The 17,500-nt window shown below is 35.9% G+C and overlaps 1 protein-coding gene across 1 annotated transcript in view; it reads right to left on the bottom strand.

The window, feature by feature from the left end:
• LOC136829565 (netrin receptor UNC5B-like) overlaps nt 1-17,500 on the bottom strand; it is a 194,467-nt gene that overhangs the window by 166,777 nt on the left and 10,190 nt on the right. The window contains 1 exon segment of the mRNA XM_067088412.1: nt 4,009-4,234. Coding sequence (XP_066944513.1) covers nt 4,009-4,213 — 205 coding nt within the window. The 5' untranslated portion in view covers nt 4,214-4,234.

Below are 17,500 nucleotides of genomic sequence, written 5' to 3'. Positions count from 1 at the left end.
GACCCTCTTTCACGCTGGCTATTTTTTTTTTTACCATGATGGTGATGGGAGATAATGATATGGGAATCACTATCCACAGCCAAAATGCTGCACACCTTTTTACATCGACATAATTTATATGCACTCTTAAAGCACTCAAGACACACACACAAGAGGAAGGGCGTTCGTCACGAATAGAACGTCTCATACCCATTCCTCAGTCATCCCCCTCCCCTCCCCTCATTAATACCCCCTACCCAGGGACGCTACTACTGTCCTCTCACGCATTTTATAGCGGGAAGTATTACGAATAGACGAAAGGTATAGTTGGTAAAATTATCAATGTCCTTTTCAAATGGCAATTAAAACCAAAATGCAAGCATATATGCTGCTAAATTAATGAGTAACAAAACCATACGATTATCACTAATGTATATGGGATGAAACTGACTTTATATACATACACACACACATATATATATATATATATATATATATATATATATATAGAGAGAGAGAGAGAGAGAGAGAGAGAGAGAGAGAGAGAGAGAGAGAGAGAGAGAGAGAGAGAGAGAGAGAATTCATTCAACAAAACAAGAGCAAACGAAATCTATCCGCAATAATTATTCATTCACAATCAGTCAAACGAAACAGCCAGTTTCACATGAACACACGCGTGCTTTAATTAACGTCCTGCCAGAAGGCATTTAAAACGAGAGCTTCTTCTAGAGAGAGAGAAAAAAATCGCACCCAGCGACAGAATTTACCTCATTCCTGATTTCTCTTTTTTGTCTTCTCCTTTTTCTTTTTTATGAAGAAAGGCATATTAGGAGAGAGAAGGGAAGGGAGGGGTAAGGGAAGAGAGAGAGAGAGAGAGAGAGAGAGAGAGAGAGAGAGAGAGAGAGGGAGGGGGAGAGGGCATTATGGATAATGTAGCTTCATAAATGAATCTCGGCGTCTGAGGTCAATTATTGGTTATTCATTAGCGAAACCGCTGGGGGAATTATTCAAGTCTTGTCTCAACAGATGGAGTTAATCAGCAGCAGCAGCAGCAGAAGCAGGAGCAGAAGCAGAGGCAGAAGCAGGAGCCGAGTCCAGAGCAGGTTTATAAAAAGATCGTCCGAAAAGTCCTGTATGCATTAAGGGGTATCTCGCCTTGTTAAGCAGCTGAAGTCTGCTTGTCTGTTCCTTCCTCCCAGTTTCTTAAGTGAGTGTCTTGAGATGGACTGATATTGCATTATGCAATGTGCTCACACCAATTGCAAAATCGTTAAAATTAAAAAGGTACTGTGAGAGTATCTTGCAAAATCATTAAAATTAAAAACAAGGTGCTGTTAGGGTATAAGTTATTTATGTAAGATCAAGAATCAAGAAAAGAATGTTTTGCGCCATACTTCAGTTATACAGTAAGATCATGAACATGAATGTTATTCATACAAGTGAGATCCTAACATTAAAAAAATATATCTGAAATGTAATTTTTCTTTTTAAATATAATTTTGTGTGTTAGCATCTCACTTGTATAAATATCTTTGCTCATTCATGTTCCTATTATATAACTGAAGTATTTCACAGAACAGTCTTTTCTTGAATAATTAATACTTATTTATAGAAGCTCACGAACCGAGAATAGAATATTTTGTGAAATGCTTCAGTTATACAACAGGACCATGAATATATTAGTTATTTATACAAATGAGGCCCTAACATGAAAAATATATTTAAAATGTGATCTTTATTAAAGCAAGATCATGAAGAAAAAGAGAGAGGCTATTATGAAATACTAGTTATATAAGTAAGTCTGTGGACATATAAACGTTCAGCAATACGTTACACTCATGCAAATGGGGCCATAAATATGAAAAATGTGGGCAGGGTTACGCATACAAACAAGACAATAACAATGATAAGAAATCTCTTTCTGCTTCCTTCAGCAAAAGCAAAACAGCTGCTAAAAGCAAAACAGGTAATAAACCAAAACAGCTAGTAAAAGATAACAGCTAGTAAAAACAAAACAGCTATTAAGAGTAAAACAGCTAGCAAGAGCAAATCAGCTACTAAATGCAAAACAGCTAGTAAAAACAAAACAGCTATTAAAACAAAACAGCTGGTAAACGCACAAAAAGATAGTAAAAGCAAAACAGCTAATAAAGCAAAACAGCTGGTGAAAAGAAAACAGCTAATAAAAGCAAACACCTGTTAAAAGCTAAACAGCTAATGAACACAAAACAGTGAGGAAAACAAAGCAGCTAGTAAAAACAAAACAGCTACTAAAAGCAAAACAGCTGAAAAAAATCATTACAGCTATTAACAGCAAAAAAAGCTAGCCAAAGCAAAACAGCTCGTAAAATCAAAACAACTGGTAAAAACAAAAAAAAAATAGTAAAAACAAAACAGCTGGCAAAAACAAAACAGCTAGTAAAAGCAAAACAGCTAACAAAAGAAACCAGCTAGTGAAAAACAAGACAGCTAGTAAAAGCAAAAAAGCAAGTAAAAAGAAAACAGCTAATAAAAGCAAAACAGCTAGTAAAAGCAAAAGCCAGTAAAAGCAAAACAGCTAATGCAAGCAAAAGCCAATAAAAACAAAACAGTTAGTAAAAGCTTTTAAAAGGCAAGTAAAGGCAAAAGAGCTATTAAAAGCGAAACACCTAGTAAAAGCAAAACAACTACTAAAAGGAAAACAGCTAGTAAAAAGAACACATCTAGTAAAAAGAAAACTGCCAGTAAAAAGAAAGCAAATAAAAGAAAACAGCAAGAAAACAGAAAATAGCTAGTAAAAAAACAGTTATATATATATGACACCATAAACACAGAGACAGAATGAAGCATTACCAAATGGGTTACGAAATCAGGAGAATATTTAATTTTTTCTTCTTGTGTTCTTCATTAGTGACGTTGATTCCGTCCACAATCGTTAACAGAATTTCAAAGGCAAACAAACTTGCACACAAGCACCTTTCAAAAGCAACAGTCAAGAGAATATGGATAATATGTCATACCGTGTCATACACGGTATGACACAGTAGAAGGATTACAGCATTCCTGTAAGGACTGGTATATAAGAACCATGTATAAAATTATCATCTCTCTCTCTCTCTCTCTCTCTCTCTCTCTCTCTCTCTCTCTCTCTCTCTCTCTCTCTCTCTCTCTCTCTACGATTCAAAAAGGATATAAATACCACAATAGTGAAGACTGGTATATAAATATCACATATGTGATTATATATATATATATATATATATATATATATATATATATATATATATATATATACATATATACACATACATATATACATATATATATATATATATATATATATATATATATATATATATATATATATATATATATATAGATAGATATATATATATACATATATATATATATATATATATATATATATATATATATATATATATATATATACGACTACTGCATTTCTCTCTCTCTCTCTCTCTCTCTCTCTCTCTCTCTCTCTCTCTCTCTCTCTCTCTCTCACATAAAAGCTGCCGTGCGTGGGTAGTAGGCACCCACTTTCATATGCTGTATATTCAATGAACCATAAAAACCATGCTTAAAATCCTTAAAATAGATTTATTTTTATCTCTTCCCAGAAAAAGGGATTAAAACAACCTACTAGACTCACAACCCATCTCAACATTTCCTAAATTAACAACAAAAACAATGTTATAGGGATCCCAGATGGTCAAAAATACAGGTATCTCACACAACTAACCCTTTTTTTTTTTCTTCCCTTGACTGAACTTCACCATCAACAAGTTTCTCTCTCTCTCTCTCTCTCTCTCTCTCTCTCTCTCTCTCTCTCTCTCTCTCTCTCTTTCTCTCTCTCCCCCCAATATTTCTGTCTGTCTGTCTGTCTCTCTCTCTCAGTCTCCTCCATCTCTCTCTCTCTCTCTCTCTCTCTCTCTCTCTCTCTCTCTCTCTCTTCTCCACCTCTCTCTCTCTCTCCTCCCAATCTCCAATGACTCACACACACACGATAGGGACGTTTAAGGCAAGACTCACCTGGAGCTGGTTGGGGGACGGGTTCTGCTAGCACACCTCCTGCTAGTAGGAGCAGCACCGCCAGCAGGGACAAGGACAGTAGGTGAGGCGGCGTCGTGGGAGTGATGGAAGGAGGTGGAGGAGGAGGTGGAGGCGGAGGTACAAGGCGGATGGACCCAACCGCTAAACACAGACGACATGGTCCCCTCCCCACCCATCTCAACATCCTGGCCGCCTCGCCTCACATCTGAAACGAATATAATAATAATAATAATAATAATAATAATAATAATAATAATAATAATAATATCATTGGTAGTGGTAGTAGTAGCAGTAGCGACTCGCCTCATATCTGAAATGAATAATAATAATAATAATAATAATAATATGCAGTTATATTGGTGGCAGCTGTAGTAGTATTATCAAGTCTCCTTACACCTGAAAGAACAATTGACGATGATAATGATAATCATAATAAAGCATTGTATCACTATTAGTAAAATGGTAGCAATAACAAACAAACAGCAGCAGCAATAACAGTTGCAGCAAAAATAATAACAATAATACAATAACATTTTTGTAATTTCCTTTATCATTAATATACACATGACGACGCTGACAAAAACAGTGCAAAGGATTTTATCAAAATGATTAACAATCCGTAAAACCTACTCTGTTTTTTTTTTTTTATTCTCCGCTGGTATGTGGTGGGAGAGGCAACACCTGTGGTGTAAGACTATGAAAAGACAGAGAGAGAGAGAGAGAGAGAGAGAGAGAGAGAGAGAGAGAGAGAGAGAGAGAGAGAGAGAATAATCAAAGATGCTTTGACAAAAGTACTTCAAAGTTCTCCACTACTTCAAATCCTTCCCTCCCACTTTTCTGTCCCTTACAATCTCTCTCTCTCTCTCTCTCTCTCTCCCTCTCTCTCTCTCTCTCTCTCTCTGTGTGTTCGGAGATTGTTCAACTTGCGTCAAAAGTGTTTACAAAATTTTCGCCAAACTTTGAAGTATCAGCCAAAGCACAGACTTAGCTGCACGACACACTACTATTTTTTGTTAACGCTTCCACGCCATTTTCTCAAAATCGATTCTGATTTTTCGGCAGTCGACACAAGACTTCGAAAACCGACCTCTTTAAGCAGACATGCGTGCAAGACTTACTTGAGGGGAAAAAAAAGGGGGAAGAAAAAATACCTCATAAAGATTGCTGAGGCGAGAGAAAAAAAAGAAAAAAGTATCTCATAAAGATTCCTGAAGAGAAAATCTGTGTGTTAAGTCATCTTCCAAAGATTGCTCAATAAAAACAATCTTGATACTCTCAAGTTACCGCAGTGTTGCCCAACACGAAGTTCTCTTGACAATGAACCAAAAAAGAAAAAAATAAATAAAATAAAACTTCGAGATACGGCCTTACAACTTTTTATATGGGTTAAACTAGTTCCTCCTATCCATGTCATAATATTAACCGACCGTGTGACTGCTCCGGGTGAATGTAAAGGAGCTTCTGTTGAGTAGGTGTTGAGTTTAGATGCTCTGCAATACAAAAACTAATAAATAAAATTGGACTAAACAAATCAGCATCATCGTATCTCGCAACAGGCAATTATGGTGTCAAGCATGACACGCTATAAAAGAGACAGTCACGTTGCATTAAGCAGAGCAAGTTAATCGATTAGCCCACAGAGAGAGAGAGAGAGAGAGAGAGAGAGAGAGAGAAATTCCTTTACAGCTGCCATAAAGTATAATAAAATATTCAATTACACGAATCCAGCTCAGGCGGTGCAAAACCACCTTTCCGGTTTGGTCCACGCAACGAAAGTTTTAGGCCCAATTTATTTCAGGCCAAAAGTCGTTCCTCTCTATTGGATGATGATGGCGGTGATGTAGGGCAGCCAAAATGCTGCCTTGGTCGAGGATACGATACAGCTGACGTGAGATAGTTCCATATCACATGGCATTAAAATCAATGACATCAGATTGACGGGGATTAAATTTCACTTTTGGAATGTGCGATTGCTCGTCGCGTCTCCTCCATAATTTTCGATTCGAGACGAAAATGTGGAAACATATAGACAAATATTAGTGTGTTTAAAGACGCAAACCTACACACAACATGATATATCACGTAACTTTCAATGTATTTTCAAAATCCGATCTTTCGAACGAACAGACAAGGTCATACAATGGACATACTCGGGACATGACGATCACTGCCTGAGCTACAATATGGTTACAGTGATCTCATTATCTCTTCCAAATCAGTCCTATGGGGTTACAATAAACAGCAAAATGACTGCATGACGTTCTAATGATTCAAAATTAATTTTCACAATTAATTTTCAGAGACATGTTAAAATTGCAAAAAGGTTAAACCTTAAACAAGTGACATACTTCGTGCAAAGCCTATCCTGAGAAATACATTTGATACAGTAATGTTAAAATGATTGAATAGGCATAACTGACCACGGTAAACATAACGGGTTATATAATACATAAACAGTAATTCAATAAAATACAAGGAGTCAAATACTGGATCAACCTTAATTTAGAAAAAAAAATATAACATTTAAAGTGCTGAACGAACCCAGGTTCACCAAAGCTATAGGGACTAACCTACACAATTTATGTGAAGTCACAAAATATTTGTCCTCAAACCAGCCATTTGTATCCACTGTCACCAAATAATTGACGAGAATACCAGAGAGCTGTACTGTTCAGCAGACCACTCTTTCAGGTCACTTGCTAACATACCACAGGTCAATAACCCGCTGCTCTTATACTTAACTGCTCCTATGGAGACTATACTTACATTAAATACAAATAAAAAGGTATATATAACATAAATTAACCTCTGCATACACAAAAAAAAGTAAAAAATGCGCCCAAGTTTCTCTGGCGCAATCGAGTTTTCTATATAGCCGCTACAGCGTATAATCAAGTAATCAAGGCCACCGAAAAAAGATCTATCTTTTGGTGGTCTCGGTATAATGCTTTATAGCCGTGGCCCATGAAACTTTAACCACGGCCCAGTGGTAGCCTATCCTGTATTGTTGCCAGAAGCACGATTATGGCTGACTTTAACCTTAAATAAAATAAAAACTACTATGACTTGACGGCTGCAATTTGGTATGTTTGATGATTGGAGGGTGGATGATTAACATACCAATTTGCAGCCCTCTAGCCTCCGTAGTTTTCAAGATCTGAGGGCGGACAGCAAAAGTGCGGACAGAACAAAGTGCGGATGGACAGACAAAGCCGGCACAATAGTTTTACAGAAAACTAAAAACTATAGTGAAACATACATTCAATGCAAATGACTGTCAAAACATTCTAGAAAATACAGAAGTCATAGGACCAAGGCTTTTCACTAAGTGATAAGGATCACCTAGCCCAAAAATCTACATAACTCACAACCGAAAGTAATTTCCAGTCAACTCCTGGCTGGAAATTACTTAAAATTTAGGAACGCCGAAGTTACAGCGTTCTCGAATACGTACAAGCACACCGGATGTTGTTACAACAAATACATTTCAGCGTTGCTTGTGGCTTATGGAAACATAACTTGCTTTTCAATTATGCCTAAGCGACTGCATTTCTTTTTTCTCTCTCTCTCTCTCTCTCTCTCTCTCTCTCTCTCTCTGGTGGTTTCATTGGATTCGTCCAAAACGATGTCACTCTCGAACATACGATAAATTATCAACTATTCGAGTTGTTTACGCCCATTCGTACTGCTGCTCACCACTAATAGCATAAAAGGAATCGATACGAGAACGCTGAAGAGAGAGAGAGAGAGAGAGAGAGAGAGAGAGAGAGAGAGAGAGAGAGAGAGAGAGAGAGAGAGAGAGAGAGAGGTGTTTACGTGCCCATTTACAGGCCGCTTCTGGATTGACTAAAAATAGTTTCCAAAGGTAAAAGCATTTTAATTTCTGCCTTCAGCCATGTTCCACTGAAGACAGCTTCATTTCTTTCAACTTTTGTCTGCCTTTTAGTTCATTTATAAGACGGGTAAATAGTTGCTTCGCGTCGGTCTATGGTTAGTTATTCATCGACCCTTTGGTTGGTCCCATTGACCCCTGGGGGTCGATATCGACTACTTTGAGAACCCCTGGTCTATACATTGCCAAGAGTACATTGGTGCTCTGTACTGGGTCTGGCCTATCAAACAGTAATGCACTGTTACACTTAAACTGAAGCATATTGTATGGACTAACAAATTATTCTAATTCACACTTACATACATACATATATATAATGCATATATGATATATATAATTATATAATATATATATATATATATATATATATATATATATATATAATTACATACATCTATTTATACATTATATATATATAATTATATATATATATGTATATATATATATATATATATATATATATATATATGTATATATATATATATATATATTGTATATATATATATATATATATATATATATATATATATATATATATATATATATATATATAAGGTAGTGCGCCTACAGCAATTACTTTCTGCTTAAAAACAGATGAAATTAATGTTATAATTTGATACCCTGGGGTTACGGCCAGAATAAATTATATCAGACTATGAAGCATACCAAAGCGTTAAAACCAATTAGGCCATTATATGAATAAACATGCCATTATCACCGGAAAAGATTTAACCTTTCAAAACGCCATCATACCTGGCCCTTTAAGCCTTTTACCTTATTTCCATTCACTAAAAAAATGTGACAAATATAGGATTTGATTCAGTCTACTTAAATAAGACAATACAAATCCTGAATTGTCCTTCTTTTGCACTAAATTTAGTGGTTTATAAAAAAAATTTTTTTTAAGCCAACCAGAAACTCGTAAATCTGTACAAATTAATTACAACCCTCCCTCTGCAAATTTTTTTTCTGTATCGTGCGCTGTTTCGATACTGATAGAACACACACATCTTCGAAAAAGAAAAAATAGTTCGGATTAAACACCGAGAATAAATAAATAAAAAAACTCCTACGATTAACAATAATGTTTATACGGTCAGACAAAAACTTAAATAAATAAAAATCTACGCACAAGAATGAAATACTGCATTTAGGAGATCAGTAAAGCATAGTTTAAAAATGTAACAAAAAGCAACAAAAATAACTGGAGACAGCCCGAAAAAAAACAAATAAAGACAACACCACCACAATACCGAGTGGAAAAAAGAGGGCAAAACACAATATAAAAAGACGGAAAACAAATTGAACAAGTGAAAAATGCGCCGAAGTTTCTTCGGCGTAATCTAGTTTTCTGTACGGCGCATAATCAATGCCACCGAAAATAGATCTATCTTTAGGTGGTCTCATATAGTGCCGTATGAGCCGCGGCCCATGAAGCTCACAGCTGGCCGTGGTGGCCTGTGTTGTTGTGTTACCAGAAGCACGATTATGGCTAACTTTAACCTTAAATAAAAATAAAAACTACTGGGGCTAGACGACTGCAATTTAGTATGTTTGATGATTGGAGGATGGGTGATTAACATATCAATTTGCAGCCCTCTAGCCTCAGTAGCTTTTAAGATCCGAGGGCGGACAGAAAAGTGCAGACAGAATAAAGTTCGGACGGACAGACAAAGCCAGCACAATAGTTTTCTTTTACAGAAAACTAAAAACTGAAGTTGCCTCGCAACATACCTCCCTTCATTTCTAAGTCGCCCACACACCATCCTAATGTGTAACTATCTATCCGGGCGCTTCAAACGGAAGCAGGCGATCGGGTTGGCCTTTCACTTCTCTACATCTCTCTCGGCTACCAAGCAAAAGACAGGGTAGTGGGTAGGTGGCTGACTGGTGCCTGATCTGCTCTTGGTGCTTCATGAATGATTATTCCGGCCGGGAGATTTTATCGGCGCAGACCGCGAGAAAGTAGTTACCCGGAATACGAAAGAAAAAAAAACAGAAGTGCACGATTCGAAAGCAAAGGATTTGAATAAAGACACCTTCCGATATCTCGTGCTTGCGAATAAACTGGAAGTCAAATCGGAGTGAATATTTTGCTCGAGATAAAAAAAAAAACAATGACTTTTATTTAAAAAAAAAAAAAAGTGTTTGTTTTCATCCGAGAAGTTACTCTAAATCAAATTGAATGTTAGTTTATGATAAAAAACAATGTTTGTTTTCATCCAGAAATTTGATCTTGGCCGAGGTGAATGTTTAACATAAAAAATAATGTTTTTATCCAAAAATTCGTTCCAAATCGAAGTGAATGTTTGTTTAAGTTAAAAACAATGTTTTTTTTTTCTTCCAGAAATTTATTTTAAATCGAGGTAAATCTTTAACATAAAAAATAATGTTTAACATCAAAAATAATGTTTTCATCCGAAAATTTATTCTAAATCGAAGTGAATGTTTGTTTAAGATAAAAAAAAACAATGTTTGTTTTCATCCAAGAATTTATTTTAAATAAAAGTGAATGTTTGTTTAAGATGCAAAAAACCATGTCTATTTTCATCCAGAAATTTATTCTACATCGGAGTCAATGTTTACTTAAGACCAAAGACAATGTTTGTTTTCATCCAAAAAGTTATTCCAAATCAAAGTGAACGTTTGTTTCTGATTAAAAAAACAATGTTTGTTTTCATCCAAGAAGTTATTCTGAATCGAGGTGTATCTTTTTTTTTTTTTTTTGTTAAGATTAAAACCAATGTTTGTTTCATATAAAAAGTTATTCTAAATCGAAGTGAATGCATGTTCAAGATAAAAAAAACAATGTTTGTTTCTATCCAAGAAGTTATTCTAATTATAGGCGAATACTTTTCATGATTAAAACCAATGCTGGTTTTCCTCAGAGAAGTCACTTTGAATATGGTTGCAAAGGCAAGCTTGGAAGAACCTGTTGCCGGCAACGTTCACCAAAGCCAAGGGTGACCTTCTATCGGCGCCTTTAATAGGCAATCATGTATCTGGCACATGTGACTACATCCTTCCCTTGAAAACTCATCATCTGTTCCTTCTTCTTTCGATAAACTATTCAAATAAAGTCCAAGGATTCAAACGGAGTCTTTGTGAGATCAGAAGACCTTAGGTGAAACTATATAACTACTGGATTTTGTATTGTACTGTAGGTACGAGCATCAATGATACAACGTTCTGCACCTGATGCACATGGATCCGGTATAGACTGCAAAATATACTGAGAGAGAGAGAGAGAGAGAGAGAGAGAGAGAGAGAGAGAGAGAGAGAGATACGAGCATCAATGATACAACGTTCTGCACCTGATGCACATGGATCCGGAATAGACTGCAAAATATCCTGAGAGAGAGAGAGAGAGAGAGAGAGAGAGAGAGAGAGATACAAAACATCTCGAACCTGTAAAGTCAAGCGAAAAAAACCACTTCGGTATTAAACCCAGAGACCCTTTCTCTCTCTCTCTCTCTCTCTCTCTCTCTCTCTCTCTCTCTCGTGTGACGGACTTGGCATGACCTTATACAGGATGCCCGGGGGGTAATCGCTGAAGAATATTAGTCGATACTTGTACAGGTAGCCGAGATCCGACCGCAGTTTCAAGCACCTTAGGACTCGTGGAACGTCCACCCCAATTTAATCCACCTGGTTGGATTTTACGTCAAGATATTGACTTGCGAAATGGAATACGAAGTTCAATGTATTATTCAAAGTCTTTTCCTGCGTCTCTGAGTCAGTTTTGACGTTGTGTTAACATATCTACTAATATTATCTATCTATCTATCTATCTATCTAACAATCTATATGTTGCTCCGAGCTTCGCAGCCCCCACTTTTTTTTTTCTTTTTTTTTTTTACTGTCTGGTTTCTGCATTGCCTCTCGTTCTGCGAAGATTCCTACTTCATAATTCTTTAATCGATACATTTTTATATAAGTAAAGCCGGTCTTTTTTTTCCAAGTAAAGACAGTTTGTTTTGTCAATGGGCTTAAAGTGACACATCGTGCACAAAACAGTCTTAGTCTCTTCCATCGTGCACAAGACAGTCTTAGTTTCTTAAGTCTTTTAGTTTACAAATCATTCTAATGTTTACGACACGTTGATTAGGATGAAAGTAACACCAAATGAACGAAATAAAAACCGGCAAGACGAATAAAAGTATAATAAAAAATACTAACTACATAATGAAATATTCATTAAGTCCATACCACGTAGTCGCAATATACGAACAAGCAAACTAATTTGATGCGACTTTATTTTGGCGTGGGAGAGCTTAATGAAACTTGTCCCCCTGCCATCGCGATGTCGACACTAAACACAGGAAACATTCAAGTTTGCTCTGGTCATACTTTCTGCGGCAATGCACCTGTCTCGGAATCTCTCCCACAGGCTCACTTGGGCCCAGAGCTACGAAAATAGTCCAATACCTGATTGACCTTTCAACATATTATGCTCCTGTTCGTTTTAAAAGCGGTCTGGACGTCAGCCTTTTAGTGCGTTCCAAGTAAATAACAGTGAACCCAAGGCTGTGAGTACACCTCAAATACTCAGGAGAGAGAGAGAGAGAGAGAGAGAGAGAGAGAGAGAGAGAGAGAGAGAGAGAGAATAGGGTGGGTTGGCAAGTAAGGATTTCGCACTTGTATATGAATGATATTGAAAATAAATTATTAAAGATTTATAGAAATGTTATCAAAAATAAATTATCAACGATTCATATGAATAGTATTAAAAATAAATGATTAACGATTTTATCATCAAAATTGATGCGTCTATATATAGATAAACTAGCCATACGTTATTCTACCGAAGAAAGGTCCAAAATTCTTAAAAAAATAAACCACATATAAAATCTCTCCATTTATAAAGTACTGATAAGGAAAGTTTCCTAAAAAGCCGTATATCCAGAAACACAATTATGAAAATTGTATCCCCTCCCCCTCAATATAAACACAGGGCCTCTTACCCGGATATAGCAGTGGCTTATCATTAAACAGGAAAAGAATATTCTCATTCTTCCCTTTTCCTGCTGGGCTATCTGTCCACACACTCGCAAATTCCTGTCCTCCCTTTCTTATCTCGTCCCCTTCAATCATTCTAGAGAGAGAGAGAGAGAGAGAGAGAGAGAGAGAGAGAGAGAGAGAGAGAGAATTTCTCTCTTCTGTCATCCCCTTATGTGTCTTCAATACAAAGGCCACAGGAATTCTGTAACTGAAATTATGAAGTTCGAATTATGGATCCTTTTCAACAACCTATCACTAGCCATACATCACGTGACATATCTATCTATCTGTCTATATACAGAATATGCAGAATATATACATACGTGTGTGTGTGTGTATAAGGTGGTGCGTGTGTAAATTCATGCATATATAACCGTGTTTGTATATGAAAAATCTAACTGCCCATAAAATCTTTGTGCTTCTTTCACATTCAGCTCACAGCCTATCTGGTACATAACTAGAGAGCTCTGTTCAAATGCGCCGAACTAAAATGTCATGTCAAAGATTCCGACCCATGTTTAATCAAAAGCAGTTTAAGATTCAGTAATGACCTTGCCGAATACACTCCAATGCAATGATACACTGTTTTGTCTCACTTGTTGCTGTTAAAAGTCCAGTGGTTCTGGTATGTATATACTCTCCAGGCAATATGCGCCAATCATTAAGGTTTGGTTTAATGTCTAAAAGCCAATCATTTACTAACTCTGTTTGTGTTTATGTCTAAACGGAGAACAAACGTGTTATCAACCAGTCATGACTCCCTGACAATATTTATAGGACTAATGAAACTAACATTTCTCTTAAAACTAAGCAGACCCTTCGATGGGGCAACACATTACTCATCTGTTCCCTGGACGAGAGAGAGAGAGAGAGAGAGAGAGAGAGAGAGAGAGAGAGAGAGAGAGAGAGAGAGACTGGCTTGTGTACGGCTTCACCCCAGTACGGAGAATATTATACCCGCCGAGGCCCTTCCATTTTGAATTATGATACGATTGTATACATTTTGACGGGGTACTGGTTAGTCACATCCGTTATCTCTCTCTCTCTCTCTCTCTCTCTCTCTCTCTCTCTCTCTCTCTCTCTCTCTCTCTCTCCAACAGTAATAAAAGTCAGTGAACTAAACCAGACATCAAATTTTTAAGGAAACTCTCTCTCTTACTCTCTCTCTCTCTCCAACACTAATAAAAGTTAGTGAACTAAAAACAGACACCAGATTTTTAAGGAAACCTCTCTCTCTCTCTCTCTCTCTCTCTCTCTCTCTCTCTCCAACAGTAATAAAAGTCAGTGAACTAAAAACAGACACCAGATTTTTAAGGAAACCCTCTCTCTCTCTCTTTCTCTCCAACAATGACAATTTTTAAGGAAGCGCTTCCGTGTCGTTCCTTTCTTCAAAAACGGGTTGCCCAGTTATGAGCAATGACTGGTCACCGTCATCCCGCCGGGCCTTAAAGAGAGAGAGAGAGAGAGAGAGAGAGAGAGAGAGAGAGAGAGAGAGAGAGAGAGAATCACTATACTTTTAAGATCCCTTCACTTTCAATATTAAAATTCTTGTCTCGACACCCAGACTGTGCAATTCACAAATTCCTGTAGTTTGATGTTTTTGCATGAATTAGATTTCTTGTTTATTTAATGTATGAGCATTCCAAAAGCCAGCATCGGTATATATACAAGATGATATACGATTAGTAGAGTCGTGTACGTAAAACATTCATGTGTACAAATGAAAGATGTGTATGTGTATTATTCATGTGTCGGTAAGTAACATAAAACATGTAATGAACGCCAGGCGTCTAAGATTCCCAAACCTATATAACAATGGTGGGAAGGAACATGGTCAAGCTATGAAATAACATCCTGAGTCGTGTAGACTCTCTCTCTCTCTCTCTCTCTCTCTCTCTCTCTCTCTCTCTCTCTCTCTCCATCCAACAACAGGGTGAAGGTGTGTGTTTGCCCGGTGTGTTTGTTTTCTTCTTCTTCCCAGACGCAGAGAAGATGTATGGATTTGTTTTCCGTTCCCAAAAGCCAATATTTGAATAATCGTTAGCAATGCGAACCCTACAAGAATTCGCAGCATATTTATTATATATAAATTTAGTTTGAAGACATTATTTAATCAATTTAATCTCTTAAAGCATTTCAAGATGCATGCATTCGCTTTTCATAAATGTGGAACTACTTTAAATTAAATGCCTGAAAAAAGGTATTTCTAAAAAAAAATATATGCGTACTTTAAATTATATGCCTGAAAAAAGATTTTTCTAAAAAAATATATGGGTACTTTAAATTAAATGCCTAAAGAAAAAATATTTCTAAATTAATATGTGAAAAACAAAATATCTCAAAGCTGATTATATCAATTTAATCCCCTGAAGAAAAAGCATTTCAAGATGCCTGCATCCGCTTTTCATGAAAATGGAAGTAGTCAATATTAAATGCATAAAGATAAAAAAAAATATTTTTAAGAAAATGCTAACAAACAAATATCTCAGCACTGATTTTATCAATTTCATCTCTTGAAGAAAAGTATTTCAATTGCGTGTCCTTTTCATGAAGATGGACGTACTTTAAATCAAATATTAAAAAAAATATTTCTAATCAAATCAAAGCAAATAAACATCTCGACCCTGATTTTATCAATTTAATCTCTTAAAGAAAAGCATTTCAAGATGCATCTCCTCTTCATGAAGATGGACGTACTTTCAATCAAATGCCTAAAGAAAAAAAAAAATTTCTAATCAAATGAAAGCGAAAACACACCTAGGCAATCAAAACATCGTAACTAAAATCTGCACTTTGACGAAAAAGAAAAAATATTAAAAATCGAAACATCTTGAAACGAAGCGAAAGATTTAGAGATGCATTTATGAACCACCTTTATTGCTTGACAAAAGAGTTCAGAAAGAAGGCTGCCGTTCCACTGAGTATCTTTTTTTTTTTTTTTTTACTTTGCGATCAAGATTTCTGAACTTCAAGACGTTCTTCCATAACCCATCTCTCTCTCTCTCTCTCTCTCTCTCTCTCTCTCTCTCTCTCTCTCTCTCTCTCTCTCTCTCCAAGTGTTCTTTCCGCGTCCTTTGTCCATTTACATAGCTTATCTCTCCGATGCTGAGCTGATATTCCCCGGACGAAGAGAAGGGAATTTCATCCCTGTCGTAAACTGCGATCGTTTCGTTTAACACTTTTCTTTGCTTTGGATTCTACGCGTGTGTGTGTATATATATATATATATATATATATATATATATATATATATATATATATATATATATATATATATATATATATATATATATATATATATGTGTGTGTGTGTGTGTATATATATATATATATATATATATATATATATATATAAATTTATATATATGCACGTATGTATATATATATGTATGTATATGTATTATGTATACATATACATGTCTATATACATATATATATGTATATATAATGTATATACATACATATATAATACAAGACATCAAGGAATAACAATCATACAAACAATTCAAGTTGTAGCCAATACTATGAATATCAAAAGCTAAATAAACGACAACAGTTTTGAAACTACATGATTAAATTTGAAACGAGCAATCAACGTTGCAAAACTGAAGGCGATTTATAAAATCAAGACGTGAAAAATAAAAGGAGTACAACACTAAGGAACACATGAACGATAAACAAAAAAGTAAAAAATGCGCCGAAGTTTCTTCGGCGCCATCGAGTTTTCTGTACAGCCGCTACATCGAATAAAGTCCACCGAAAATAGATCTATCTTTCGGTGGTCTCGGTATAATGCTGTATGAACCGCGGCCCATGAAACTTTAATCACGGTCCGGTGGTGGCCTATCCTATATCGTTGCCAGAAGCATGATTGTGGCTAAATTTAACCTTAAATAAAATAAAAACTAGTGAGGCTAGGGGGCTGCAATTTGGTATGTTTGATGACTGGAGGGTGGATGATCAACATAGCAATTTGCAACCCTCTAGCCTCAGTAATTTTTAAGATCTGAGGGCGGACAGAAAAAAGTGCGGACGGACAGACAAAGCCGGCACAACAGCTTTCTTTTACAGAAAATTAAAAAATCAAGACATGAAAAATAAAGAAGTAGAAGACTAAGTAAGATATGAACGATAAAAAAAATGTGACCAGACACCTAAAAGACTAAGAGTAAAAATGAGACAATACGAGATATATATAAAAGGAAGCAGACGGAATGAGAAAAAAGGACATATAATTTCGTGCGCAGAACGCAACAAGTGTAACTTGGAGAATAGAGATGAGATGACAGGGAATGAAGGAAAATCAGATAAAGGTACAATAAGAAAGTTAATGGCAAAGATAACATCAATCAAAATTGAACCATCGATAAAAGGGGGAACTGAAAACACTGAATTATAAAGAGATTCAGAGACATACCAAAATAATTTTTTTTTAAATAAGGAATAGACCAAAAATGGGTGAAGAAGATGTTTCAATACATATAATTCAGAAACGGTACATACAGGAAAAAGGAAGGAATTGGTGAAGTAAGAGTAAATGAAAAGAAAAGATAGTAAAGAAATAAGTAATGGGTCTGC

This window comes from Macrobrachium rosenbergii, chromosome 44 (genome assembly GCF_040412425.1).
Source record: "Macrobrachium rosenbergii isolate ZJJX-2024 chromosome 44, ASM4041242v1, whole genome shotgun sequence".
NCBI classification, from domain to species: Eukaryota; Metazoa; Arthropoda; class Malacostraca; order Decapoda; family Palaemonidae; genus Macrobrachium; species Macrobrachium rosenbergii.
Note: the sequence above shows the minus strand (reverse complement) of the source record. Positions and strands in the feature narration are given on the sequence as shown.